The 27,500-nt window shown below is 50.6% G+C and overlaps 3 protein-coding genes and 2 non-coding genes across 6 annotated transcripts in view; 2 read left to right on the forward strand and 3 right to left on the reverse strand.

The window, feature by feature from the left end:
* LOC135825357 (uncharacterized) overlaps positions 1 to 11,102 on the forward strand; it is a 28,292-nt gene extending 17,190 nt beyond the window's left edge. For both annotated transcript variants that reach the window (XM_065338092.1, XM_065338093.1), the window contains exons 11-20: positions 2,163 to 2,458; positions 2,798 to 3,484; positions 3,862 to 4,240; positions 4,709 to 4,893; positions 5,746 to 5,814; positions 6,378 to 6,467; positions 6,841 to 7,040; positions 7,331 to 7,468; positions 7,890 to 8,070; positions 9,019 to 11,102. In XM_065338092.1, the coding sequence (XP_065194164.1) occupies positions 2,163 to 2,458; positions 2,798 to 3,484; positions 3,862 to 4,240; positions 4,709 to 4,893; positions 5,746 to 5,814; positions 6,378 to 6,467; positions 6,841 to 7,040; positions 7,331 to 7,468; positions 7,890 to 8,070; positions 9,019 to 10,035 (3,242 nt within the window). In that variant the 3' untranslated portion in view covers positions 10,036 to 11,102. The remainder of the gene's footprint in view (positions 1 to 2,162; positions 2,459 to 2,797; positions 3,485 to 3,861; positions 4,241 to 4,708; positions 4,894 to 5,745; positions 5,815 to 6,377; positions 6,468 to 6,840; positions 7,041 to 7,330; positions 7,469 to 7,889; positions 8,071 to 9,018) is intronic.
* Positions 156 to 227, reverse strand: Trnaw-cca (transfer RNA tryptophan (anticodon CCA)). The gene has a single exon. It is a non-coding gene; the product is annotated as a tRNA-Trp (tRNA).
* Positions 1,837 to 1,908, reverse strand: Trnaw-cca (transfer RNA tryptophan (anticodon CCA)). Its single transcript has one exon. It is a non-coding gene; the product is annotated as a tRNA-Trp (tRNA).
* A 1,273-nt stretch (positions 11,103 to 12,375) lies between the features above and the next one.
* Positions 12,376 to 15,328, reverse strand: LOC135825287 (transmembrane protein 87B-like). The gene has a single exon (XM_065338023.1). The coding sequence runs from the start codon at positions 15,188 to 15,190 to the stop codon at positions 13,394 to 13,396; it is 1,797 nt and encodes a 598-aa protein (XP_065194095.1). The 5' UTR covers positions 15,191 to 15,328; the 3' UTR covers positions 12,376 to 13,393.
* Positions 15,329 to 17,304: 1,976 nt separating this feature from the next.
* LOC135824836 (peptide methionine sulfoxide reductase MsrB-like) overlaps positions 17,305 to 27,500 on the forward strand; it is a 17,228-nt gene continuing 7,032 nt past the window's right edge. The window contains exons 1-2 of the mRNA XM_065337556.1: positions 17,305 to 17,740; positions 25,962 to 26,041. Coding sequence (XP_065193628.1) covers positions 17,507 to 17,740; positions 25,962 to 26,041 — 314 coding nt within the window. The 5' untranslated portion in view covers positions 17,305 to 17,506. The remainder of the gene's footprint in view (positions 17,741 to 25,961; positions 26,042 to 27,500) is intronic.

Consider the following 27,500-nt stretch of genomic DNA (forward strand, 5'->3'; position numbering starts at 1 on the left):
CATCCGTAGGAATGCCATTACCCTCAAGGGTCAAAGGAAAAGGGAAAGGAAGGAAAAAAGGAAGCAAGCCATGAAAATTGATCATTGCCGAAGTCTCTCAACCTCTTCTTCATCAAACGCAAAAAAAACTGAAATTTCAAGAAAAAATGTGAATCTGACCCCGACGTGATTCGAACACGCAACCTTCTGATCTGGAGTCAGACGCGCTACCGTTGCGCCACGGAGTCAGCTGATATGTTTAATGCCCTTGGTCCTAAAGACTCCTTCGAAGCCCCCCCCTCCGAACAAAATGCACCGCTTGTGCAGAGAATTTGACTAGCGTGTCTTGATAGTTGGATATGTCCAATAAGTTGTGCCTGTTCATCAATTCTTGTGTTTCTTTCCTTTTCTTATGATGGCACAACCGGGTTTGAGGGAGTAGGCGGTGTCCACTCGCAACTCCAGATGTTTCGTGCTATCGGCTCGGCTTCAACTTGGACTTGTGATAACAAATTGTTGCAATACCATATCAAGAAAGGGCATCAAAATCCCACTATCCGGCCATGTTTAGGCCAGGTTTGGGGTTCTGGTATAGACATGTACACGGAAGTGGTACCTCGGCCAGGCTCTCAACAACATAAAGGGTGTGTGTTCAATATTTAAATAGTTGTCTCCAACTGTAATCATGTAGACAGGAGAGAATGCTGCGTAATTCGGAAAGCAATTTCCGATCCAGCCGTTTCCTTGGAAACACAAGCACAAACACGCAGGGGGCTTAATAGCTGAATCGTCATGCATGGGTGTGTCCGCTTTCATTAAACTTTGATTTTACTGAATCTCCGGACAGCTGGCTGTTTCAATCTCGTCAGGGCCGATCAGCGGAGTTCAGAGTGGCTGGCCAAACCAATCCCACTGAAGTCCAATGAACAATAAATGATTTTTGAATCGACTCCTGGTCGACAGAAGTGCATCCAATAATTCTGCACATACAATAGGCTTCGTATACAAAAAAAAAAATGAATGTAGATATTAAATGGAAATATTATAAGGAAAACGGTGGGGCACAAGTTATGCGTTAGAGTCCACCCAAACCAGATCATGAACAGTCAGACCGTCGGGCACCAGGCTTCACCAGACTGGCAAGGAGTACTGAGACATTCCACGGCAAGGAAGTGAGTTTGAGCACTGCCCGATAGCGCTAACCATCGGGATGAATGCAGATCTACTTAGTACCTAAATGTGTTGGTATATCACCAATTTGCGTTCCGCATATCGCACTTCCTTTCGTATAATAGAGAGGTCATGCACCACCCATAAGCAGGTCTGCTGACTCCCCGTCATGACATTATTCGCAAAACCTCTAACCCCAGTAGAATGCACTGAGTTTGGGCAACACCCACTATGTTCTCGTGGATATGCGGAAATCCAGTAGCCCTATTCTGTTTTCGGTAGACAGAAAATTGACGCATGTACAGGAAGGCTAGTAGCCGCTTCCACAGTTGTGCTTGTTGAAATCCAACCCAAATTGACTATTTATTTGGCGCCCTCAACTTGCACGGTCCTTGACACCCGGGAAGTGGTACGAATACGGCTGAACGTACTCCTGTACAAGTGCATTGATGCAATCGGAGCAAGGTTTTGCACTTTTACGAGTCTGCAGCTGCAGAACCATCGATGACACTGAGGGCACTGACAGGTCGGATTTCAGTTAACGCAACTGTACTTCAGAAAAAGGTTCAAAAAAACCAAAGCCTGTGAAAACGAACATTCACTTATATCATAATGTGTGTTGTGTGACCACGTGCTAAAAGCAGAAGAAAAGTTGACGGGACATGAAGCAAGAAAAAAAAGTGAATCTGACCCCGACGTGATTCGAACACGCAACCTTCTGATCTGGAGTCAGACGCGCTACCGTTGCGCCACGGAGTCAGCTGTTATACATGCAGTGGTCTCCTCCACAAGTGCTATTATAGAAAGCAAAAGTACATAATTATTATTGTACTGAATGCAACCAACTACCCACAGTCCAACTCCACTGCTACCTCTCACACACGTACCACTTGCATGTAGGTCGTTCTTTATCAGATTCAGCTGTTTCCTCCCCCACCCCACTCCAACCCCCCCTTCGCTATGCCCCTATCTCATGCAACATGACGGCCATACTCTTTATCGTTTTGCCACAGATTCGGCGAATAAGATCGCTGCCAGTGACGAAGAGTCTGCCTGGTTCAAGAAGCCACTGGCCGTGGTCCTGTTTGCCGTCTGCGGATCTCTCATCCTCGTCATCATCATCATCTGCTGCTTCCTCGCTCTGAACCGACGGCGCAAGGAGAGAAAGCGCGAGCGGGAGAGACGCCGTCGCCAGCTGCCAATGCCGCTGGCCTGCATCGGTCTGGGCTATCGCCATGGCGACGACAAGGAGTCCTGGTCGCCGTGGAATCGTGCGTCGGTGAACGGCGCGGTTACCGTGTCTAAACAGGTGAGCAGAGTGGAGCCTTTGCCAGTGGAAGCGTAGATACGGGGTTTTTTAAATCTAGGAAGACAGGATTGACGGGTCAACAAGTGGCACACTTATTTAGTCCCGTTGAAAGCACGTGTGTATTATCATTGCATGTGTGTGTGTGTGTGTGTGTGTGTGTGTGTGTGTGTGTGTGTGTGTGTGTGTGTGTGTGTGTGTGTGTGTGTGTGTGTGTGTGTGTAAATGTGTGTCTGTGTGTGTATGTGTGTGTGTGTACATGTGTGTGCGTCTGTGTGTGTATGTGTGCATTCATGTATGCGTGTGTACGTGTCATAACAACGTCTGCACACATCACTGCAGGCACATGGCAATGGGGAAAAGAAGAATGGCAAGGCAGCAGGGCCGCTGCAGAACGGCACTAAGACCACGTGGGTGTACGTGGACAAGACGCCGCGACAGACGCCCACACCAGACCTGCTCTCCATCGTCGACCAGAGCGAGTCGCACGTGACGCAACGGCCTGACTCCAACCCGGCGTCGTCGCGATCGGCCACGCCAAACGGTTCACGGCCCGCGGTGAGGAACCTCCGCACCACCGGCCGGGCCACGACGATATTCCGCCCGATGTACAAGAGTACGGAGCAGCTGGACGTGCCCGACTTTGCCGGCAGCAGAGCCCGTAGCAAGGCGCACAAACAACAACCACACGACGCAACTCCACCGGAGCCCAGCACACCGGAGAGCAACAGCCATCGTCCTCGCACCAACACCATGCGACAGTCGATGAGGAAGAAGAAGGCCAAGGTGATGGCCGAACTACAGCAGATCGGCCGCGGCAAGCCCTCGTCTCTCCGCCATCGCATGCGTCCAGAGGACCTCCAGGAGTCTCTAAACACCGAGCGCTTGACCTGGCTCGCCAAGGATGAGCTGCGGCACGAGGGCTTCAAGGTGAACACCGCATCGCCCTTCTCCTCCGGCCGTTCGACGCCGGTGAAAACGCCGCCAGAGCTGGCAATGTCGGACGAATGGGAAATCCCCTTTGAACAGGTGTGTAGCCCTATTTAGTATTGGTGGCAAGTGAAATCCAACCCCAGCTCGGTGCACTCACATTGCAAAAACCCAGCGCATGCTTGTAACCAACACTGGAGCTAGCACTATTCCGCCGACTTGACTTGACACTTGACTGGCATTTCGGATTTCAATTGCCACCATTGTAGTGCGTTCACTTGCTCGTTGTCCCCGTCTTCGTCATAACATTGACAGTAAACCTTGCAAATGACAACCATCGATCTTGCACCCAAAAAGTGTTGCCATTCGCGAATTGTCTTGATTCGCGAATTTGAAAGTTTCTGCATGGTAACACCTGGATTTCTGCATGCCAATGTGAATATGTATGTTATCTTCCCCCATACTCCATACTGCAGCTTTACCTGCAAGACTTGCTATTGGACTACGACGCGGCCGTCACGATGAAGGCCGAACTGGTTGGCACGGAAACGCTGGACGAGACGGGAATGCCGGTGGGACGGAGCGCCGACTGCAATGGCTCCACGCCGCACCACCGAGACGCCGCGTCGTCATCGGCAACCTCGCCATACAACGGCGGTGGCTCTCCGACCGCGGGAGGCGCCAGTGCTAGTGGCGGTGGCAGCAGTGGTGGGGGTGGAGGTGGTGGTGGCCTCCATCGGTCTAACTCACTACGCAAGGCCACGCTAACCAAGAGCAAACAGCCAGTTGTGAGAAGTACCAGCCTGCACGCCAGTAGCCTGACTAGGAAAATGGTCACCGTGAAAATGCTGAAAGGTGAGAGACTGAGAGAGTGAGCGAGTGTGTGTGTGTGGGGGGGGGGGGGGGGGGGGGGACACCCCGAACATGTACGAACGTGGCTGCATGTACACATGAACAAGTGAAAAGATACAATCGGAAATGGTCCAGGATGCCAGTTTTGCACTTTGGGTCGGATTTCAACGAGCGCAACTGTGGTTGACTGGTCATCAGTCGGAATACTGTAAGACTATTATTAACTTCTGCGTCCACTTCGTCCACTTCGTCCACTTCCACTTCGTTACTTTCTTGTCACCATTATTATCGATCATTCAAATGTAGCGTTTAAACAAATTGAAAAAATCGTCATTTGCCGGTTTTGACGGACAGAATTCGTTAGCATTTCACTTCGCTAACCAACAAAAACCCAAGGATCGCTAACTCTAGTTGATGTTAAAATATCTGGTCTTACAATACGACGTTGATGACTGTGTGTACTTTGCATAGATATTGCATGCGATGAGGATCAGCGTGAGTTCTGCCGTGAGATTGGTCTGCTGAAGCGCGTCGGACAGCACCGTCACCTGGTCAGCCTGCTCGGTTGCTGCACCGTCGTCAAGCCCCTCTGTATCGTCAAGGAGTACGCACCGTACGGCGACCTCGTCACCTACCTGCGTGCCAAGCGACCCAAGGTGAGTTGTGCATACATATAGTGCATACTGGTCATAATAGTATTAGTATGACCGTGCGTGTGCGTGAACACACAGGGTTAGTTCCGTGGTCATGTGCTGCCATTTTGATTTTGGTATGTCTCATCGCTGTCTTTCTTGCTGCTTTGTGCCAACAAATGGTTTGTGAATAAAAGGGGTTTGTCAACTGACAACCGCTCCATTTAGTTGCTATTCACTCAATGCAGTTGCGTGATGTTTGCGTGATGTCCACCACTTTCTGAACAAATGGTGTGTGGTTATTAAAAAATAAAACAGAAAGAAGAAAAAGCACCCAAACACCAACGGTATCTGTTTGGAGAAAGAAGCACGGACATAGAGAGGCCGTGATTCTGGGGGGGGGGGGGGTATGTGTTGTCATTATGCCTGATCAGTGCCTGCTCTGGGCTGGGGTCAACTTGGAGCCACTGTGTTTATCACCAGCGTATGAGCCAGGTCAGGCGGAGGTGAATAAGCGCTCATATCAGCCAAATGAACCTAGCCCCAAACACCAAGGTTGCTGTGTGACCCGGACGATTTATTTTAACCAGGTACACCCGCACCTCTTAAGCTACGAAAGCTCCACTGCAGCCACTTCATTACATGAAAGCCATATAACTACCATCCTCAAATCAAGCGGTCTCTTCGTTAGAAATAATTATATATTTGTATAAGTAGTACTGTCTCAATCTTAGGTCCACCCATGCAGTATCCACCGTATGAACCGGGTCACTGGCCCCGCTGACTTGGCTCTGGAGCGGGCACTGGAAACTGCTAACTTTGTTGTTGTGTATGTTTACGTGTATCTGTACGTATGTGCACGTGTTTGCCGTTCAGAAATCCAGCACAATGTCGCTAGCAAGTACCAGTGACAGTGGTATATCAGATGCTAGGGGCTCTGTGAGGGTAAGAGTGCCCTGCCATGTCCCTCTGCTGCCCCACCCTGCTCCTCTCCTGACCTTAGCCCGCCCTTCCCCTGCCCGTCCCCTGCCCATCTCCTGCCCCTCCTCTGCCCCTCTCATGCCCCTCCTCTGCCCCTCTCCTGCCCCTCCTCTGCCCCTCTCCTACCCCTCTCCTGCCCCTCTCCTGCCCCTCTCCTGCCCGTCCCTGTCCTTACCCTGTCAGTCAAAGCCCTTCTTCTACACTTCTCCTGCCCTTCTTGTCTGTCCGGCTGTTTGTCTGCATGTCAATCTCCTCTAAAGAACACATTGATTGCCTGTACACATTGTTGTGTATACAGGCATGCATGTGTACACGTGTACATGGTTTCATGTATGTGTGTGTGTGTGTGTGTGTGTGTGTGTGTGTGTGTGTGTAGGGGGTGCGCGCACATATGTGTGTACAAGTAAAGTTATGCATACGTGTGTGTGTGTGTGTGTGTGTGTGTGTGTGTATGCATGGGTATTTTGTTGGTCATATGCTCCATGCCCATGAGATTCACGTTGCTTGCTTGCTGAACTCTCTCGCAGGTCCGACACAGCAGCCTGATTCACAACTCACACACGCAGATCTCTGCTAATGAGTTGATGGACTTTGTCCGGCACATCGTGCAGGCAATGGTGAGCTTGTAGTGTGTGTGTGTGTGTGTCTAGCACTGCCTGGCTGGCTGGCCTGGAAATGTCTATCACTGTGTATTCCCCACAGCAGAAAACACTGTCATGAGGAGAAAAGCATCTCGAATCACCTGTTTCCGTCCGTGCGCAGAATATTTTGATGTACGCCCCAGAGGGGTCTTATTTACTTCAGAAGTGATTGCTTTCTGAAACTGATCATACAATTTAGCAAGTACTTTCTGAATAAGGGCATAGAGATTACCATCCTCTTCGCTTTGCCTTCGGAGTCTTTATCTCCATGGCATCAGTTAAGTCACTCCAGAGGTCAGAATCATAACAATTTCCCATGGTTTCCCCACCTGAATATGCAATGCCCCAGGTGTACCTGACGTCAAAGGGAGTCATCCATCGTAATCTGACGTCGCATACGATTCTCCTCGGCGAAGGTCACCAGATCAAGCTCTCGGACTACAGCCTGAGCTCGCTGAGTGCCCGCAACGACCTGGCCAAGGGGGACCACGTCAAATGGCTGTCCATTGAAACCCTGCTCGAGCGCTCGTACACGATGCCGAATGATGTGTAAGTCGTGACGTTATGCACTTTGATATGCAATGTGCAAATGGTCGTATTTTGAAGCACTCCTCGTCTCAAGCGATCAGACTTAATTGAGCCGCACTGTAGATCAAGCTGAAAGTAAGAAGTTTATCATGGCAGTGGATACTAGTACATGTACAAATAACACGAAATAGTGGTTGCGACGTCGGCGATCATATTTTTAGGAATGTACAAAATTCATAATGTCATGGAATCTCCCGCAAACCGTCCCGCGCTGACAGCTCTCTTTCTCTTTCACCGTCTTCTTTCCGTAGATGGTCGTTTGGTGTTGTCCTGTGGGAGATTTGCACCCTCGGCGAACAGCCGTATAACACCATAGCCAATAAGCAACTACTGGACACTCTGCAGGGTGGATATCGCATGAGGAAACCGGACTCCTGCTCGGATAAGCTGTGAGTAGTGGTCCTGTGTGTGTGTGTGTGTGTGTGTGTGTGTGTGTGTGTGTGTGTGTGTGTGTGTGTGTGTGTGTGTGGGTGTGTGTGTGTGTGTGTGCGTGCATGCGTGTGGTGTGTGTGTGTGTGTGTGTGTATGTGTGTGTGTGTGTGTGTGTGTGTGTGTTTGCGCACACACACGTATGTGTGTTTGTCTTGTGTGTTGTATGTCTCCTTTCGTGGATCCCAAATCCATGCACATTTTCTCACCAAATCCCCCTGCGTCTACCACCCTCTTCATTCGGCCACTTATACACATTGCTCTACTCAATCCGAACACTCACATACGGTCTCTGTGCTGCAAGGAAACAAAATCTCGGTAGAATCTAAAATAATATAATATTATGTTTCCTCATTCCGTTTTCTGCTCTGGTTCCCATAGCTACATGTTGATGCTGCACTGCTGGAGTAGACGACCGGCATCACGACCATCCTTCAAGGACCTAGCCAAGACGTTTGAGTCGCTGCTCAGCAAGACCAACGCCGAGGATCATATCGACGTCACCACACTGACCAAGACCACGCACGTACCCTACAAGCAACGGCCCAGCAGCGTTAGTCAGGTGAGACCGGGGAGACTTCTTTGGGGTTACGTCATCAATTACGTCATACTCTGTAACATGTATGCTGTGTATGCAAGTTGTTATATTTCTACTACACAGTTTCATTGTGTGTATTGCACACACTGGGATTGATTGTTGTTGTTGTTGTTGTTGTTGTTGTTGTTGTTGTTGTTGTTGTTGTTGTTGTTTTACCTGACCAAGAACCTACTGGGACTGATGAGTCTGTGATTGTTCGCGAGTGCATGTAAAGATGCAACCTAAGGGCGCGTTCGAATTGTCACTCTCTGACTTTCGAGGAGTCTCGTTTTTCTGAAGAGGTGGCCTTATTTTGGCCTCTTAACCACAACCTCATGCGATGGGAGAGGTGGATTAGTTTCGAAGAGATTGGAATAGCTACGTCACGTAGTACGTGGAGATGGTCGATCCGATCGGACGTCATCATCGCCATGACAATTCCACTGAAAAACTCTATAATGATAGAAATCGTTCTAGTGGGACACTTCAACTAATCTCTTTGTACAATTTGTTTGAACAGTTGACGACAATTCGAACGCGCCCTGAGTATGTGCATGTATGTTAGTCGGCACGGTGACCAGACATGTATGTTAGTCGGCACGGTGACCAGACATAACGGTGATCCAATGTATCAAATGTTGATCTGCTGCAGAGTGTCTGTATTCTGTTCATAGCTATGTAAGGTACAACCCCCCCCCCCCCCCCCCCCCTCTCACCATCACCCCCCTCACCATCAGGGCGCATGGGGCAGGGTACTGCCCGTATTCCTTTCACCCGACAGGTTCCCGGACCTCTAGGTGCATTTACTGAATAGTTTGCGCCGGGTGAATGCGGACGTGTGTGTACACGTGCTTGTGCGCGCGCGCGCGCGTGTGTGTGTGTGTTCACGCGCATCTGCGTTACCATGGTTTGACCGTTCATACGTATGTCCAGGTGCCACCACTGCCTCTGGAGACTGCGGGCAGGTCATCAGCCTCGCTGCGCGTCACGCACTCGCAGCCCACAACACCTCGCAGCGGGGACACCTGCACCTTCACGTGGCTCAATCCCAGCGACAGTGACGATGATGATGATGACGACGGAGACAGCGACCACCACAGCCGGTATCGTAACTACGACGCCGACACTGACGGCAACGAATGCTCCACGGCCTCCTCGTCGTCCGTGTTCGTGCGGTCCTATCAAGGTGGCGGCAGCAGTCGCCAGGCCAGCAGCGGGACTAACTCCAACCGTAGCAGCGTCCATTTCGCCGACGAGAAGCTACCGCGGCTCATACAGGCGAGCTCCAAGGAGGAGGTGATGCGGGCCAGGGGTGCAAGCTGGCACAACGCCGCGCCATCCACTGCACCGTCGTCAACATCTTCAGCGTCGTCATCGGCAATGACAGCTGGCGCTACGGCAACGGAGGGACGCCGGTCGAAAGCGCGACCGGCCGAAAAGGTGACCATCTTCGATCAGAATAGCTCCAAATCGCTAACCCTCCAGCCGTCGAGTTACTACCTGAACGAGATGAGGAAGTATCGTGAGAGCGGTCGTTTGCCGCCGGACGCCACGCGTTTCAGCTTGAGCCCTGACATCACCACGAATATGCTGCCAAGTGGCACGGGCATCAGCGCGGGCAGCAGCAATACTACTAGCGCAGCCGCCACCACCGCTGCTGCTGCTTCCAGTGGTGGTGGTAACGGTGTGGCCAGGGCTTGCAGCCGCACACCACCCAGCCCCGGCTCACCACCACCTCCACCTCGGCCGCCGCCCCCGCTTGAGGACGACGGGCACCACTATCAAACACCCATCCCAAGGCAGCTTCGGCAACAGCAGCAGCAGCACCCGGCAAATCGGAGCTCTCATTATTCCAGTACCAACATCGTGAGACCGAATAGTCCCACGGAGCATGATCGTTCCACACCGAACAGCTACCGCGCCGAGTCACTACATGATCAGATAGTATGAAGAGGTTTTCAATGGTTTGAGGGAAAGTTGCAAGCGGGAAAAAGAGGATTTGCACATATCTATGTCAACAGGAGTTAAAGATGACACTTGCTACCCAAGATTATGAGATTTCCCACACCCTGCATCCGACGTATCATCGTGCTCGAGCCACACTGCCGCGAGAGTGCTGCACGAGTGCATTATACCTAGTTGAGCTGTGTGTGCAAGCCATCGACGGAGAGCCTCCTCTGGCCCCTCACTATCCTGCGGGTGAAGTCGGTTCACTGGGATGAACGCAGTGGTGTGTGCCGACGCATCGGATCAACCCGGATGTCAGCGTAGACAGTCTTCACATTGCCAGCAAGCCAGGGAGCGCACGTGACAGTGTGTCGTTTCACCCATGTAGCCAACTGGCTCCCGGCGGCACTCCAGGTTTGCTGCCAAGGAAGCAGTCTGCACCCAGAAGCAGTGGCACACTACATTGTACATGCAAACATGCCTGGCGGGCACGGCCGCTTGCACTGCACTGCTTTAACGATAACGGAACAGAGCTGCAATTTATTGTCGCGGAAACGCGATTGCGTGAACACAAGACGGTACCTGTACTGCAGCCATTTGCACTGCAATGCTTGAACAATGACGGAACAGAGATGCAGTTTATTGTCGCGGAAAAGCGACTGCGTAAGCACAAGACTGCAGCTGTGACGTATTGACAGTTTTGACACATGTTTGTGTGCCTGTGCCTTGATGATGACTTGTTCCAGCTGCTATCCTCTGGCTGGTGTTGCCGCGTATTGAACTCCTCCCGGGCGCAAGAACCAATGTGCATGGGTGCCACCTCAGTGACCTGCTTGGCAGGTGAATACAAATGTTGAACTTGAATTGCCTCGCACGCTTTGACATGTGACAACGTGCTGATGTTCTTTCTTCACCTCCTTGAAATTTGTTATTTTCTCGTTTTTATGAACACCTTTTCCATGTTTTCAGTGCATCGTTCGACTTCTATAATTATTGCGATCATGTCAAGGGAACATGCGGAGTTGACGTGTGGATGCTTTATCAGTGTTTTAAATTTGTCTCCTCGCCGATCTGGTTCTAAAAAACTGAAATGATCAGACCCAAAGTGCTTGCAGCGCCGTGGCAGCGGAATGCTCCGGCCACTAGTAGGGAGGTTTTGCTATACGTGAAACATAGAGAAATCACGTAAAGAGCAGGTGTCTGGGTTAGAGTCTACGGCGTCGCGTGTTTTGGGTCTAGATTTCTACGCATAGATGAAGTTCTCTACGTTCACCCATGGTTGTGGCACACGCAAAGAAAATGTGTACGGATCTGCATGCAGGCAGAAAACTGCCAAATATGGAAGGAGAAATTCCCAGTACACATTCCACGTGACTTCTCTACGTGAACGTAGAGCAGAACAGGATTTCTTTACGTTACGGGAACGCGAAGAGAGTTCGCGTGATTCTTTGCGTCGCGTTCCCATAACGCAGAGCAGAACCGCCCTACTGAATGGGAGTCTTCACCGGAAATGGACATTATTGACCCAATTTTGCACCGATTGGATGGGCCAACTTGTTCGAAATAAGGTCCGGCCATGGCCTGAGCGGCCGGACTGGTGGCTAAGGTCCTGGTTTGTCCACTATCCTGTTGCATGGTTGTGGTCTTTTGGTTTGGTCGAGGGAGTAGAAAAATACCGGTATTTTGCGACTCCTTTCTTGAGCCCATACATCACCAAAGGCAACAGGATTGTACTCATTCAAACAACACACACAATAATAATAATGTAATCGTCTACAACAATAATAAGAGGATGAAAAAAGTGTTTTAACTCCGCGAGTTTCACGCACTAAGCAATCATCAGAATAGTTTACAATGTACGTGTGGTGGTTACGGAGCACTCTCATGCGGAGTAGTGCCTTTGCTCTTTGCGTGACGCAGAGCTGACTGACTCCTCAGTTTGAGCACTCTGGCAAGGTACGTTCGAGCCTGGTTTAAATCTGGCTTGGAAATTCTATTTTTCATTGCTATCAGGTTCGGCCTGATTTTCTCTGTGCTGCGCTGATGAGTCCACAAAGGACGAAACAGTTCTGTGCCGCAGATTGAGTATTGTTACTATGGTATGTCCATGTACACGTACATCCGTTGCGCAACCCGGGCTAGCCATCCTGTTGTTGCATGCAGCATCGATGAAACGAGAACTGCCCTGGGATTGCCAGCCGCCCATTTCGTACAAGACCCATGACACGACAATCACGGTGGGCAGAACGTGAGGGGTAAAACGAACAGCATACTAATATGCACACGCACGCACATGTACATGCACACACACACACACACATACACACACGGCACGAGTGCAACTTTAGGGGACCAGAACTCCATTGTCCTGTATCGTGACATCAAATCAACATCAGCGGCACCAAGGATAAACTCTCCACCCTTGTGGTGCAGCGAAAACGGACACCAAACGTTTGCAGATAGCGAAAATTAGATAACAAAACAAAAGAAAGACGAAGGCCGGTACGAGACCAACAATAAACACAGAGAGCCACCACTAGAACACAGATACTGAGGAGGGGAGGTGAACCGGGATAAGACACGCGGTGGTGCCTGCATCCACGCATAAAATGTGAGTGGGGTGTACTGCGAATGCACGTAGATATGCGTGGTGATAGAGAATAAAATAACACAAATGCAGACCAGCATATGCCATGCACACATACACTGCACACCCTACTTCACAAGTAGATCATTTCAATTATCAGAACGGTGAGCAGCATGTTGTCAAATAGCACAAATAATGCACGAAGGGCAGCTATAGCTCAGCACAATATCATACTATACTTATTATGTACAAGGATGCCAGTAGTGACGCCATGGGAGGCCGTTAAAACGCTACACATGCGCGTGCGCGTACGTGCACACATGCACGCATACACACACAACCGCACGCACACACACACACACACACACACGCAAACTGGCAATACAGTTCAGCTAGTAACAGCGCCACCAGCAACGCCAGCGGCTGAGAAATGCTGAAATACAACACAAGGCATGATGTCAGCATGACGGCAGCATGATGTCATCATGATGTCATCATGACGTCAGCATGATGTAGGCATGCATCCACGCAAACCGTGCATACGTATATGCAGCAACATGAACATGTGGGATACGCACAACGACACTCAATCTTCCATCAGCGAGGGAACATGCACGTGTGCCAGCTGGCTCGACGTTAGCAACACGCACACACATTATGACGTACACAGGTACGTACATGTACCGACGCCCGCTGTCGATCACAGGTCCGCGTGCGCGCACACCTCTACAGTGACACAAACGTACGACGATGCAACGCTCCCCTAGCTTACGCTTACTGCATCTTGCTGACCTGGAACCGCGACTCCACCACTTCCTCCTCAGAGTCCATGAGCACGGGCACAGCGCCCTCGACTAACGACGTGGGAATGTTCTCCTCCACCCACTTGAGATCGTCATCCACCGTACTGCTCGTGACCGTCTTGCGCTGCTGGCCCAGGTTACGCAGCTTCATGCCCTCAAACGCGTCGCTGGGCATCTGCTCCGGCTCGTCCTCGTTGCTGGCGAGATCGACAAGCGGTGAGTAGGCATAGCGGTTGTTGTTCGCCGAAGGCCTCCACAGCACCATCATGGAGAGCAGCAGGAAGCTGAAGAGAATGTGCCAGAAGCCGTCCAGCAGCCAGATCTCCTGCCAGTCCTTGATGCAGGCCGAGGAGCGGAACTGCAAGTACGCCCACGTGCTGAACGCCACGGAAGCGACCACGGCGAAGACGATGGCGTTGGAGAAGTGCCGGTAGAGCGATAGCTTGACGGTGTTGCGGCGCAAGCGCAGTGTTCGCATCGTGTCCGTGATCGACGCGTAGATGAAGTAGATAATGCCGACATCGAGCAGAACGATTGCCAGCGACATCACCTGTCCCTTGGTGGTGGCGACCTCCTCGGAGCTGGCCACCACACGGGAAATCCCCTCGACCGACGCGGCCGTGAAGTACACGATACCGATGCCGACAACCAGGACGAGATTGGGACCAAGGCGCGGGCGCACGATGCCAAAGCCCAGCGAGATGATGATGACGAGAAGTCTGGCCAGTGTGCGCTTGCCCGCCGACACCATCTCAGCAGTGGCGAGCAACGACATGCCCTCTCTGCCCTCGGCGTTGTCGCGGTTATACTCGCTGAAGAAGAACACCTTCTCAACCATACCCAGGGCAATGACGGCGCCAATCCAGAACTGGACACGCAGTAAATCCTTGTAATGGCACATGAGTGCAAGCAGCCAGCCGAACGCATACAGCGAGTACAGGGCGGTCATGATGCCATAGAAGACCAGATTGGGATAGTCGAGCGCAGACAGGTATCCCCAGTGGTTCTTCATCTCCACCTGTACAGCTACAGTGACGTTCAGAACACCACCGTTGGACACGGGGTCAGCTTGCGCGGCGAAGACCAGCGCGAACACCTGGCGCTTGGTCGTCTTGCACACCACCTCCTTCTTCACTTTCTTGTAGAACGGAGCGCTGCGCCGCGTGCGCGCTTGAAGAACGGCCTCCATCAGATCGCTCACACTCACACTTAGCGACCGCTTTTTTGTTCCCGTGGGGTTCGCTGCAGGCTTGTTTGGAGGTACCTTGGACGACTTGTCAGCCCCATCCTCGGTGTCGTTCCCTTTCAGTCCGGCCGCAGGATCCAGACAGGTGTTGTGGTATGCGGTATCCTCCAGCCATGCTCTCTCGGGAGCGACCTCCGTGAACTGCAACGGATCGCCACTACCGGTCGTACTTGCTGTGCAATCCAGAGGGATCTCCACCCACTCTGTCCCCACCACTGGATTTTTGCCAAAGTCTCCCTGAAGCACTGTACTTTCTTCGAGTCTGTCTAAATAACTGGCACACTGCGTTATGAGTAGTCTGTATTTCAAATGAACTGTTGCCGCACCTGCCGAGTGGCATGCGCCCTTGAAGTCGATGGTAGCGTTCTCCGACAGTGTCAGCGTCATCCATTTCACAGAGACATTGACCGGATTAACCAGTTCAAGGCTCAGGTCTTTTATTCCAGGTTTGGGGAACGCCAAGCAGATCTGCAACGATGCAAACAACACCGTCAGAACAGCTAATAGCTTGTTCGGAGCCATTGTACCAGGCGCATCCACCAGCGAGAACTCCCAGTTAGTCTTCACGAGCCAACTCAAAGTGACTTGGTCTACCCTGCAAAGTGAGAAAATGCAAGGCCTTTCTTTCTCTTCAAAGAAGTGTGACTGTTCAATGTTTGATTTTTGTTGTAGCAAGTCCACAATCTATCAGCCACATACATTATTATGTACACGTACAGTACAGTGCTGGCAACTGAAATCCGACCCCCTTGGCGGCGCGCCGTGCCGCCAAGGCGGTCGGATTTCAGTTGCCAGCACAGTACAGTCTGTGTAGATCTTCGTAGCATGCATGCATGATGTAAAAAGTACCACACGGCATGACGTCAAACACAAAGCTTTCGACGTGCAATAGGTTGCCATAGTGACTGACTTGCTGCGGCGCCTGAGCTGACGTCAGGAACAAACATCAAATGAATGCATTTTTCATTAAAAAAATTTTTTTTGAGTTTTGTTGCAATGATTTTTAGGAGCAAGAGTCACGTGATCACGTACACTGTAGGTCTAAAGTCTTGAAGTTGAAGTCTTTACCATGTTTACCATGGTTTACAGCACACGTATTATCAAGAGTAGATAAACAAGAGTGTGCAACTCCGGATCTCTCCTGCACAATCTGCAGATACCCCGCGCCCACGGCGGAATTTTTTGTTTACGTCACCTTTTTTCAGAGAAACGCGGCTTTGCCGCAGAGCAGTGTGAGAGCACGTGCTGGGCACCGACCTTGTACTAAGTTGTAGTGTAAAGCCCAGCCAAGTGCACGAGGGAAAACTCTCCAAAAGGCTCGCAGCGCGTGCGTCGTCGAAAAGATTACGTCAACAAAAAATTCCGCCGTGGGCCAATCCATCCGGAGTTGCACTGGCCATGTGCTGGACCTGGTACGGTCCACTAAGAGGGAGGTGGCAAGTCGTACCCGCACTTCAACGGCCCAAGCAGCCAAAGAGTTCATCCTGACGCAGAACACTGATATCCAGCTCTGTGTCGGTCTGGCGGCGGAGAAGGGTGCGTCGGCTTGGCTGACCTGTAGACCCCTGAAGGCCCATGGCTTTGCCCTCTCGAAGGGTGAGTTCCGGGATGGCCTTGCGCTCCGCTATGGCTGGCCGCCAGCCCACCCTTCCATCGATCTGCCCGTGTGGTGCATCGTTCACCGTCGCCCACGCCTTGTCGTGCTCTCTGGGTGGGTTTCCCTCACTGAGGCACAACGAGGTACGAGATGTTACGGCTGGTCTCCTCAAACGGGTCGCCAACAACGTCACCACTGAACCACACCTGCAGCCGGTAACTGGGGAAGCATTCCGCTACCGCTCTGCCATAACGGACCCCCAGGCTAGGCTGGATATAGCAGCGAGTGGTGTCTGGGGTGGGCGTTTTGACCGCACTTTCTTCGACGTACGGGTTTTTAACCCTTTCGCGGCTTCAAATCGCTCCACCTCAGTACCCTCCTGCTACCAGCGCCACGAACGGGAGAAACGCCGCTGCTATGAGGAGCGTGTTCGAGAGATCGAACATGCAACTTTTTCACCTCTCGTTCTCTCCTCAACAGGCGGCATGGGCAAGTCGGCAACAGCCTGCTATAAGCGGATTGCCGGGCTCCTGTCCGACAAGACGAAGGAGCCGTACAACCGTGTAATGGCGTGGATTCGCTGCCGACTTGGCTTTGCTCTGGTTCGCTCCAGCATGGTTTGTTTGCGTGGTGCTCGGCGACGCCCCATGCGCGTCAGCGATGTGGCGGATGCATCTGCTACCTTGGCCGTTGCCGAGGCCCGCTGCCCTGTGTAACTGACTGCAAGTGGTTCCTAAATCAGTTCCTATTCCCCATTGTTGCTTCTTTTTTCCCCTCTAGTTTTCTTTTACGGTATTATAATTTCACGGAGAAGGCGGAGAGCCCGAACGTGTGCAGTTTTATGTTTATTATTTGCCATGGCGACCCCCGTAAGTCCAAATAACTGGCAGGGCAGGGTTGGGCCTTTTTCTTTCTTCTCGGATTTATTTTCATGACATGCTCACTGGAAAAAAAAAAAAAAAAAAAAAAAAAAAAAAATCCGGAGTTGCACACTCTTGTTTATCTACTCTTGCCAGTCTTGGTATTATCAAACCAAACGACAAGTGCCGAACTCTTGCACTCTCACTCTCAGGGTAGCTCGAAGAGAACAAAGGCATCTATTCTTTATTCGCTCCGATTCCACAAACACTGTAGTCTCTGTACTACTTGAAAGTCCCATCCGGCATCGCTCATCCCACGCCACTTTCACTCGTACCGTAATCAATGGTAATACTGTACTACGACTCCGATCCGAGTACGGTATGATTTGGATCAGAATGTCAATAATCCGAAGCGGTACGACTTTCAGCCCGAATCTTTTCCTTTCTCTCTTCTTCTTCGGCACGAGGCTGCTGTTGTTACTTGAGGCGTTCGAGTCCGTGATCACAGTGCATGCAGCAACGGCAACAACCAGTAGAATGGGCGCGGGCAGCAGCAGCAGCAGTGGCAGCGGCGCTTCCTCTCAGAATATTCTCAATCAAGCGCCAGAGCCACAGGTAACGCCTTGCTAAAAACATGTTTGAACGTATTATTTTTTTTACCACAAAATTATATAAGTCGGCAGCACAAAACATTAAAAATAAAAATAACTTTCTATTCAAAAGGGAGTTGAAAATAATAGTGTTGAAACGAATAATCGAATAATCGAATAATTTAGAATATTCGTGGGGTGAACGAATAATCGAATAGTCGTAGGAATTATCAGAAATCGAAAAAAAAAAAAAAAAAAAAACCCATCTATGCTCAGTTGCTGACCTTACTGATATTTGCACTGCGTACATCTGCTCGTAGTATTTCTTCTCAATCACTTCTCCTCCAAGGTTTAATCTCCTATCGGTATCTAGTAATACATGTACATGTACATGTACTTCTGTTCTTTCCATACGAGGGAAACATGGATGCAGTGAATGTGATTTTCGGTCTTTGACCACTTTCGACCAAGACCCTATGCAGAGCTGGATCAAGCGTTGCACACTCTGGGGGGGGGTTATGTACTCTTGGCGGTACAGGTTAACCGGTTTTGCACCCCCACATAACAAAATCCGATAATCAGCAAAAAAATATTTAAAAAACTACTTAAAAAGTGCTGAAAAAGTGTTGAAAAATGCCATCATGCGTATGATAGAATAATATTCGTTCGATGGAGGGCGAAATTATTCGATAGATTATTCGTTCGAAGAATCCGTGTTCGGTTTAAACACTAGAAAATAATAATGTGGATAAGCAACAAGAATATGCATACTAAACATGACATGATTTGTATGGGCAACAACAACGTGATAATCAACACGTGATCGTTGCCCAGGCCATCATATAAGTGACCTTCCCGGCGTGGGCGAAATCAGACCATCAAGACCGATTGACGTCATTGTGCTGTCCCCTTGGAAAAACGCGATTCCGCGGCCGCGGCAAATTTCGCAGAAGTTGCCATCATCCGCGGAAATCACGGAATCCACACTTTTGCCCGCGGAATCTGAATTTTTTAGGGTAAATTACTAAAATTATCACTCAGAAAGCAGCAGAAAAACTACTTTGCGATCTGTTTGAGCACATTTCTCTTGCCAGTGCAGGTCTCTCCAAGATTCTTCACTCTTATTCAGTTTGTGACTGCAAAGGATAGTATGAAAAGTGCTCTTTCATGCGACTAGTTGTCATATCCTCTACGAGGAGATGTCATATCCTCTACGAGGAGGGTGAAAAACTTGCAGAAAGTGCCGCAGATTTTTGATTTTACAGCAGAAAATGCCGCAGAAAACCCCTCTTTACCCCGCGGAATTTGCCGCAGAATTTTGAATTCTTGGCCGCGTTTTTCCAAAGGGACAGATTGTGGGAATAATTTGACCTTTCGGCCTTTGACCTGTCCTGATATATTGTAAGAAATCAAATCAAGCAAGCTCTGTCCGTCATGATGGCTGAATCTTGCCCATGCCTGTAGCCCTTGGGCCACAGGCTCGGCCAAGATTCAGCCATCATGACCTCCTAAGCTGAGCGTGCACTGCTTGATTTCATACATGGACAAACTACGGTTGCGTTCAGTGAAATTCGACCCAAAGTGCAAAGCTGGCGGCCTGGACCTGTTCCGGTTACTCTAATTTCACAAATTTTAGGTGCTCAATGTAGTGGTTCTACAAACGCACCAAAGACATCTTGTAACTAGCTTCGTTACTACAAATCACAAGTGTGTGGGAATACAGAGAACGACAGAGAGATCAAAGGAAAAGCCAGGCAGGCAAGTACAGCTAAAGTGCGTACGGTACAACTGGCATGTCGCACAGCGCGGCCGGATGAATGCATACATGTTACATAAAAGGATACAATGACAAACAGTGGGATGTGCATCCACTACATCTCCCCTCTGAGATTAAACAGGCTATAATAGAGAAGATGAGGAGTCCAAAGACTATTCGATAATGTAGGTATTGTTTGTAGAGCAAGTTGCAGTGAAAGAGTGATGTGCAGAGACGACGGCAGATGCGTCTCGGCACGTTGCTGAATTAGCATGATTCAATGAGGCGGTTGACAGGCTGAGGAGCTCTAGCAGAGCGACGGACTGGATCAGCTGCTGTGCCCCCGTACTCAACCTCGACTGTCGGCTTCTCTGCTTCTAGCAGTGGCAGTCGGATCAAGTGACGACGATTGCGGCGAACAGTAGAGTGACCAGACTCAACGAGGTAAGAACGATTGGACACTTGCTCTACTATCTTGCCCTCCCGTTCGAGATCGGTGATGAATACACGGTCATGAAGCTGTAGAGTCGCGAGAGGCTTAGCTGCATGCCGTTGGTCGTAGTGCAACTTCTGCTGTTCCTGGGACTGAGTTTCCGATTCCAGAATACTTGGGAGATCAGGCCATTTCGGTTCCAGCTGTTCAGTCGTTGCAGGTAGACCGGTACGGAGCTGGCGGCCATACAACAGCTGACATGGGGCATAGCCGTTGCTCAGCGGTGTCGTGCGGTAAGCCAAGAGTGCATCTTGCAGGCTTTCGGCCTTCCGCAGGAGATTCTTGGCGGTGCGAACTGCACGTTCCGCTTCGCCATTCGACTGAGGATACCGTGGACTGGAAGTGCGATGGGTGATGTCGTTTGCTGTGCAGAACTCAGTAAACGCTTCGCTGGCAAACTGAGGACCGTTGTCTGTAACCAAGGTGGACGGGAAACCATGCTCGGCACAGATGCGGTGCAGATGCTTGATGACAGCAATCGAGGTTGTGGCAGTCAGCGGTACGACATCGAGGTAACGCGAGAGATAGTCAACAATGACGAGGTAAGTCGTGCCGTTGAATTCCATCAGATCTGCACCAACCGTGTGCCACGGCAGTGTTGGGCGTTGGACGGGTTGCAGTGGTTCGGTCGACTGGACGCGGTGTTTGGTGCACACTTCACACGTAGCGACCATCGTGTCGATTTGCCTTGACAAGCCTGGCCACCAAATGGAATGGCGGGCGCGAGACTTGCACTTCGTTGCACCTTGATGTCCCTCGTGGAGCTTCTCGAGCATCTCAGGCTGCAGAGAGGGTGGCATGACAATGCGGAAGCCATGGTACAGCACACCTTGCTCACAGGACAGTAACTGGCGTTCATGGAAGTATGGGCGCACAGTGTCGTCGACATCACGTGGGTTGCACGGCCATCCGTGTTGGACGAAGTGGAGGACTTGCTTGAGCGTCTCATCTTGTGTGGTGGCGTCAGCAATGTCACGGGCTTTACCATCCGACACGATCTCGCCGATGTAAGATGCGAGGTTGATGCTGATCTCGTCTTGGAGACTAGGCGTGTCGTCACAGGCGAGCGGAGCGCGAGACAGAGCATCGGCAACAACTAGCTCTTTGCCAGGGACATACACGGCGGCTGGATTGTACGTGAGCAGGCGCATCAGGAGGCGTTGACATCGCATCGGGACACGGTTCAAATCACGCGTATTGATCAGCGGGATGAGTGGTTTGTGATCCGTCTGGACAGTGAGGGACGAGTTGCCGTAAATGTAGCCATGGAATCGCTCACAAGCCCAGACAACAGCCAAGCACTCCTTCTCGATCTGCGCGTACTGTTGCTCAGTAGTGGTGAGGCTGCGTGAGGCAAATGCAATGGGGCGCATTCCGTCGTCATGCTCCTGCAATAGGACAGCTCCCAAGCCGTAACTGCTGGCATCAGCGCTGATGACCGTGGGCTTGGTTGGGTCGAAGAACGTGAGGCAGGGCGCATTGGTGGCAAGCTGTTTGAGCTTGTCCAGGGCCTGTTGTTGTGTAGCAGACCACTCCCATGCGGTGTGATGCCCCAGTAGAAGACGCAGTGGAGCGCTGACTTCCGAGAGATTGGGAATGAAGCGTGACATGAACGCGAACATGCCGAGAATGCGCTTCAGTTCCGTGACGTTCTTGGGCGGCTTCAGATTAGCGACGCTGGACACTCTCGCTGGGTCAGGGTGGAGACCTTTGGCGGAGAAGATGTGACCAAGGAACTTCACTTCGGCCTGACGCTTGTGACATTTCGTCATGTTCAGCGTGACGTTGGCTTTCTGCAGGATGTCTAGTACGGCAGCTAGGTTACGGTCGTGTTCTTCTCGCGTACGGCCAGAGACAATGATATCGTCCATGTAGACGAACACGCCGGGGAGCTGGTCCAGAAGGTTGGTGAGACGCTTCTGGAAAATCTCAGGTGCTGATGTGATGCCGAATGGCAGTCGCTTGAAGTAGAACCTGCCGAACGGCGTGATGAAGGTGGTCAAACGGGCAGAGTCGGGACTGAGTGGGACTTGCCAGAATCCGTTAGCAGTGTCCAATGTCGTGAACACAGTCGCTCCGGCCAGTGAAGACAGGGCATCTTCTAACGTTGGCAGCTGAAATGTCTCCCGCTTGACAGACGCATTAAGACGCTTCAGGTCGACACAGATGCGTACCTTGCCGTTAGGTTTGAGGACGGGCACCATAGGCGAACACCAGTCTGTGGGTTCGTCGACACGCGCAATGATGTCGCCATCTTCCATGCGGTACAGTTCTTCACGTACTTTCGAATACAGGTGATGAGGAACTCTGCGAGCTGTCAGGCAGTGATACGGTGTGGCGTCGGAAGTTAAGTGAATCTGCGCAGCAGGACCAACCATACACTGTACGAGTGGGACTGGACCTTGCACTTCAGCCAGACGCTGGACTAGACCCAGTGCTGTGCACGCAGATCGGCTGAGCAGGCTAGTGCTGGCACCATCTAGAACAAAGATGGGTATGGTAGTGGACTGAGATTGAAAGGAGCAGTGAGCCTCAAATACACCCAGGACCTGCATAGTCTGGTCATTCGCTCCTCTCAGCTGGGCACTAGTAGCAGATAAGGACGGCTTGGGCTGCAGTGTATTGTATGATTGCACGGACATGGTAGAGACATCAGCTCCAGTATCTAGCTTGAACTGGACTACACTCTTTCCGATAGCTAGATCTGCCAACCAGGGTGAATCACTTACACTTTGTGCGCACGTCGTGTGGCCAACAAATAGAGAGTCCGGAGAGTCGTTCGTGACGGCAGAGGTGGACGGTTTCGATCGGCAAACTCGCGCGAAGTGGTTGCGCTTGCCACAGGCTTTGCAGCACTGGCCTCTGGCTGGGCACTGATCGCGTTGCGAGTGGTGGCTTCCACCACAGTTCGGGCACTTCGATTCGGTCGCAGGCGGCGTTGCTGCAGATTTGTAGCTACCATGCGGTCTGCTCTTCGGCATAGATCGACCACCACGGTGCGACTGGACAGCTGAGGCTGAGGCATCATCGTCTGAAATCGAGCTGGCGGCGGCCAAGCCACTGCGCGATTGGGCTGCAACCTGTTGCTGGACAGTTTCGGCGTGCCGTGCGAACGCAACAACTTTGGCGAGAGTTTGCTCGCTCTTGTCTTTCATCTGCAGCTCCCGACTCACCCGCTTGTCCAGCATGTGGGCGACGAAGCGGTCTCTGATACGCTCATCCTTCGTGCCAGCAAACTCACAATACTCTGCAGCTTTGTACAGAGCACGGACAAACTCCTCTACGGTCTGGCCGGGTTGTTGTACAAGCTGTTCAAATTTAGCCCGTTCATGAACAACATTGGTAGAGGGGCGGAAGTACGTGTCGAAAGCACTGACGACCTCGTCATATTTCTTCTTGTCGTCCTCGGATAGTCCGAGTTGGTACTCGAACAAGGAGTCGGCGTTGGGTCCGAGAGCATACAACAAAGTGGCCACCTGAGTTTCTCCCGGGTCGGAACTCAGTTTGGTGGCGGCACGAAAACGGGTGAAACGGAGTTTCCACGCGGGCCACTGGTCCGGTGAGCTGAAGTCGAAAGGCGCTGGAGGGTTGAAACGAGCCATCACCGCTCACGAGGCCAAAGACTACAGGAAAACCAATTCTGACACCATGTAGTGGTTCTACAAACGCACCAAAGACATCTTGTAACTAGCTTCGTTACTACAAATCACAAGTGTGTGGGAATATTTTCGGTATGTGGGCAAAACGCCAGGTAACTGGCTAGGTGAACAGAAATGTTAGGTAGAGGGGACGGTTCGATACCGGAACGGTTTGACAGCCAAAGTTGTGGAGACCCAAACCGATCATCAGCGTGGATAGTTCACTCGAAAGATGTTTGTGGAAGGAAACTGGCATGTTGAAGTTTGCTCTAAGTCTACGGCCAGAGCCGCTCGAACTGAGCCACTCCTTTGTGTTGGCCCATTGCCTCCGAATTGCCCAGTTTTTCGCTTCAAATCAGAGGTGGCTCCAAACCGGAAAGGTTTTAGAGTGCACGTCAAATTCACTCCTGAGTTCTGAAGTTAGGTACATGTAAAATGCTATTGCTCCACGACGGCCAGTACCGAGTAACAATAAGCCTTGTGTGTGCTTCCATTAGTTTTCATTGCTATAAGGTGCTTTAATGCCGAGAGGCGAGCCGCTGTTTACCTGCGACAAGAAGTTGATTTTTCGAAAGACGTAAAACTCAAGTCGCAGTGCGAAGCAACACGTCAAAAACTCACCTGCTTGGTATGGCGCTTCTGGTTATCGCAGAGCCATGAAATTTTGGCTCTGAGTAAAACACATCGTAGTCTCACTGTGACGTATGTTTTCTAATCAAAACACCAAGAGAGAAAGTGGATATTGAGTCCGTTCCGGTTTGCAACCTATTTCCTATTTGAAACCGTCTCCTCTACAGAGAAGCAGTTTCCTATTGGAGTCTGTGAGTTGGTGTTTGTTCGGTGTATTGAAATTTTAGGTATGAAGCAGATGCACCGAAAGTACGGAAAATAAAAGTACTGTAAGCCCAGACATTTTAACGTCAATTAAAGTTAACGATCTCCGGATTTTGTGCATTAGCGAGGTGAAATTCTAAAGAATTCTGTCTCAAAACCGGCAAGTGACTGTACATGTACATATCGTTTTGCACATAACGACTTCAAATGTTTTAGCGACTCTTTCAAATTCGTCAACTCGTTAGAAACGAGAGAGCTTGGAAGCTCAGGGCCCTACGCTATGTTTTTTTGCCTAGCGAGAGTCAACTTTCTCTTTGCATTCGAGGGTAATACGATACCGTTTACCACCTTGATGACCTAGGCAAAAAAAGCACAGGGATGTTATAAATTTTTCATTTCTCCCATTTTTTTTAAGACATAACCTAGGATTCGAACCCACACTATCGCCCTGCATGCATTCCACCGATACACATCACATACATGCTCATTCTTTCAAGTTGCTTCACGTTATGATCTTGCATTTGAAAGCCCTATTTGAATAATGAGGTCTTGGTCCATGTGGACACCAAGATACTTCGCGGATTCTACTTGTGCCAGTTGAACTCCAGAGCACATAGGATTCACAGAATGGTGGGCGGGGATGAACAAAATCTGGGTTTTACTCTCGTTTAGTACCAGGTTCCTGCTGGCAAGCCATCTGACCATGTGCGTAACTGCAGAAGACATACGTTCCAGCTGATGTTTGTCCCTGCTACGAATATAGAGCATGATGTTATCTGCAAACTAAACTGTCTGCACACCATGCGGTTGCACTTCAGCTGCCACACCACGGACATAGAGGACAAACAGCAGAGGACCAAGTACGGAACCCTGGGGCACACCACTGCTGGGCTGAAATACCTTGCTGTGCTGGTTCCCAATGACAACTCTTTGCTGCCGGTCACTTAGGTAGTCTGCCAACCATTTCAGCGCACTTCCACCAACACCAATACTGAAGCGGTCGCGGATGAGGGTGCCATGTTGAACCTTGTCGAATGCCTTCGACATGTCAACAAAGGCAGCGCAAGTTGAGAGTCCGGAGTCTTTGGCATTGGTAAAGGCCTCCGATGCCATCACAACAGCATCCTCTGTTGAGTGCTGTTTCCGGAATCCGAACTGGCAATCTGGGTAGAGGCTGTGGGTGGTCAAGAATTCAGTGAGTTGCAAATGTACGTTGCGCTCAAGGATCTTTGAGATAATAGGCAACAGAGAAACAAGTCTGAAATTGGTGGCCTTAGTAGGGTCGCCGCTCTTGTACACAGGGGTGATATTTTCAAGTTTCATGGATAATGGAAATCTCCCTTCGGAAAGTGACTTGTTGAAGATGAGAGTTACTGATGGAGCTAAGAGGTCAGAGCATGCTGCTAGGACAAGAGCAGGTACGCCATCACTGCCCGTTGACTTTGTCGTATCTACACTGTTGAGCATTTTTGTTTTTTTGTTTTTGTTTTTTTTTGTGTGTGCATGACCTGTGCTGTACAACCAGTTGGTGTTTACCGAACAAGAACTACGGCAGCGCTTGACCGCGGAGCAGTTTGCAGTCACACAGAGAGATCTTACGGAAAGGTGAGGAGGTGCGGCAAGCTGCATTCGCCCCACACTGCAGTGAGCAGCACTCGTGCCGTGTGTGGCTGCGTGTCTACCTGTTTGGTGCTTCTTGTCTGTCTGTTCGCGTGCCTGTCTGCATCCGTCTGTCTCAAGTTAGTTGGTGACATACCTGTACTTGATCCCATTAAAGAAGGACTGCCCTGATGTGTGTGTGTGCGCACGTGTGTGTGTGGTGTGTGTGTGTGTGTGTGTGTGTGTGTGTGTGTGTCCCATATGGTGCAGTGGTATGTGCAGTCGATTTCCAATCGAGAGGTTGCGGGTTCAATTCCCGACGAATATGGTCGCACGCGTCTTTCTTCTCTTTCTCATTCTCCTAGCTCTTCTTTCATTCTCCTGGGTGGTTACCAACAGCCAGTGTATGCCCGAGTATGTGGTGGGGCGTGTGTGTAAAAAAATGAAAAAATGAAAAATAGGAATTCACTGGCCAGAAAAAGCCACTTCAATCAGCTGTGTGGTGGATACCAGGCTAAAATTAGTGGCGGTCAATTCATCAGCCTTGCAAGCTGTTGAATGGTGTAATCCCAGCACAAGTTGCTATGTCTAACATAGCTGTTCGCTATCATCGCTTCCGCGATGGGCAGGTCTGAGGTCTGAGGTGTGTGTGTGTGAGTGTGTGTATGTGTGTATGTGTGTGTGTGTGTGTGTGTGTGTGTGTGTGTGTGTGTGTGTGTGTGTGTGTGTGTGTGTGTGTGTGTGTGTGGCCAGAAAAAGTCACTTCAATCAGCTGTGTGGTGGATACCAGGCTAAAAATAGTGGCGGTCAATTCATCAGCCTTGCAAGCTGTTGAATGGTGTAATCCCAGCACAAGTTGCTATGTCTAACATAGCTGTTCGCTATCATCGCTTCCGCGATGGGCAGGTCTGAGGTCTGAGGTGTGTGTGTGTGTGTGAGTGTGTGTGTGGTGTGTATGTGTGTATGTGTGTGTGTGTGTGTGTGTGTGTGTGTGTGTGTGTGTGTGTGTGTGTGTGTGTGTGTGTGTGTGTGTGTGTGTGTGTGTGTGTGTGTGTGTGTGTGTGTGTGTGTGTGTGTGTGTGTGTGTGTGTGTGTGTGTGTGTGTGTGTGTGTGTGTGTGTGTGTGTGTGTGTGGCCAGAAAAAGTCACTTCAATCAGCTGTGTTGGCCAGAAAAAGTCACTTCAATCAGCTGTGTGGTGGATACCAGGCTAAAAATAGTGGCGGTCAATTCATCAGCCTTGCAAGCTGTTGAATGGTGTAATCCCAGCACAAGTTGCTATGTCTAACATAGCTGTTCGCTATCATCGCTTCCGCGATGGGCAGGTCTGAGGTCTGAGGTGTGTGTGTGTGTGTGAGTGTGTGTGTGGTGTGTATGTGTGTGTGTGTGTGTGTGTGTGTGTGTGTGTGTGTGTGTGTGTGTGTGTGTGTGTGTGTGTGTGTGTGTGTGTGTGTGTGTGTGTGTGT

Source organism: Sycon ciliatum, chromosome 9, assembly GCF_964019385.1.
Source record: "Sycon ciliatum chromosome 9, ocSycCili1.1, whole genome shotgun sequence".
NCBI classification, from domain to species: domain Eukaryota; kingdom Metazoa; phylum Porifera; class Calcarea; order Leucosolenida; family Sycettidae; genus Sycon; species Sycon ciliatum.

Bases quoted from the DNA above. Each gene is read 5' to 3' on its own strand.
- LOC135825287 (XM_065338023.1), bottom strand. From the start codon at position 15,190: ATGGCTCCGAACAAGCTATTAGCTGTTCTGACGGTGTTGTTTGCATCG.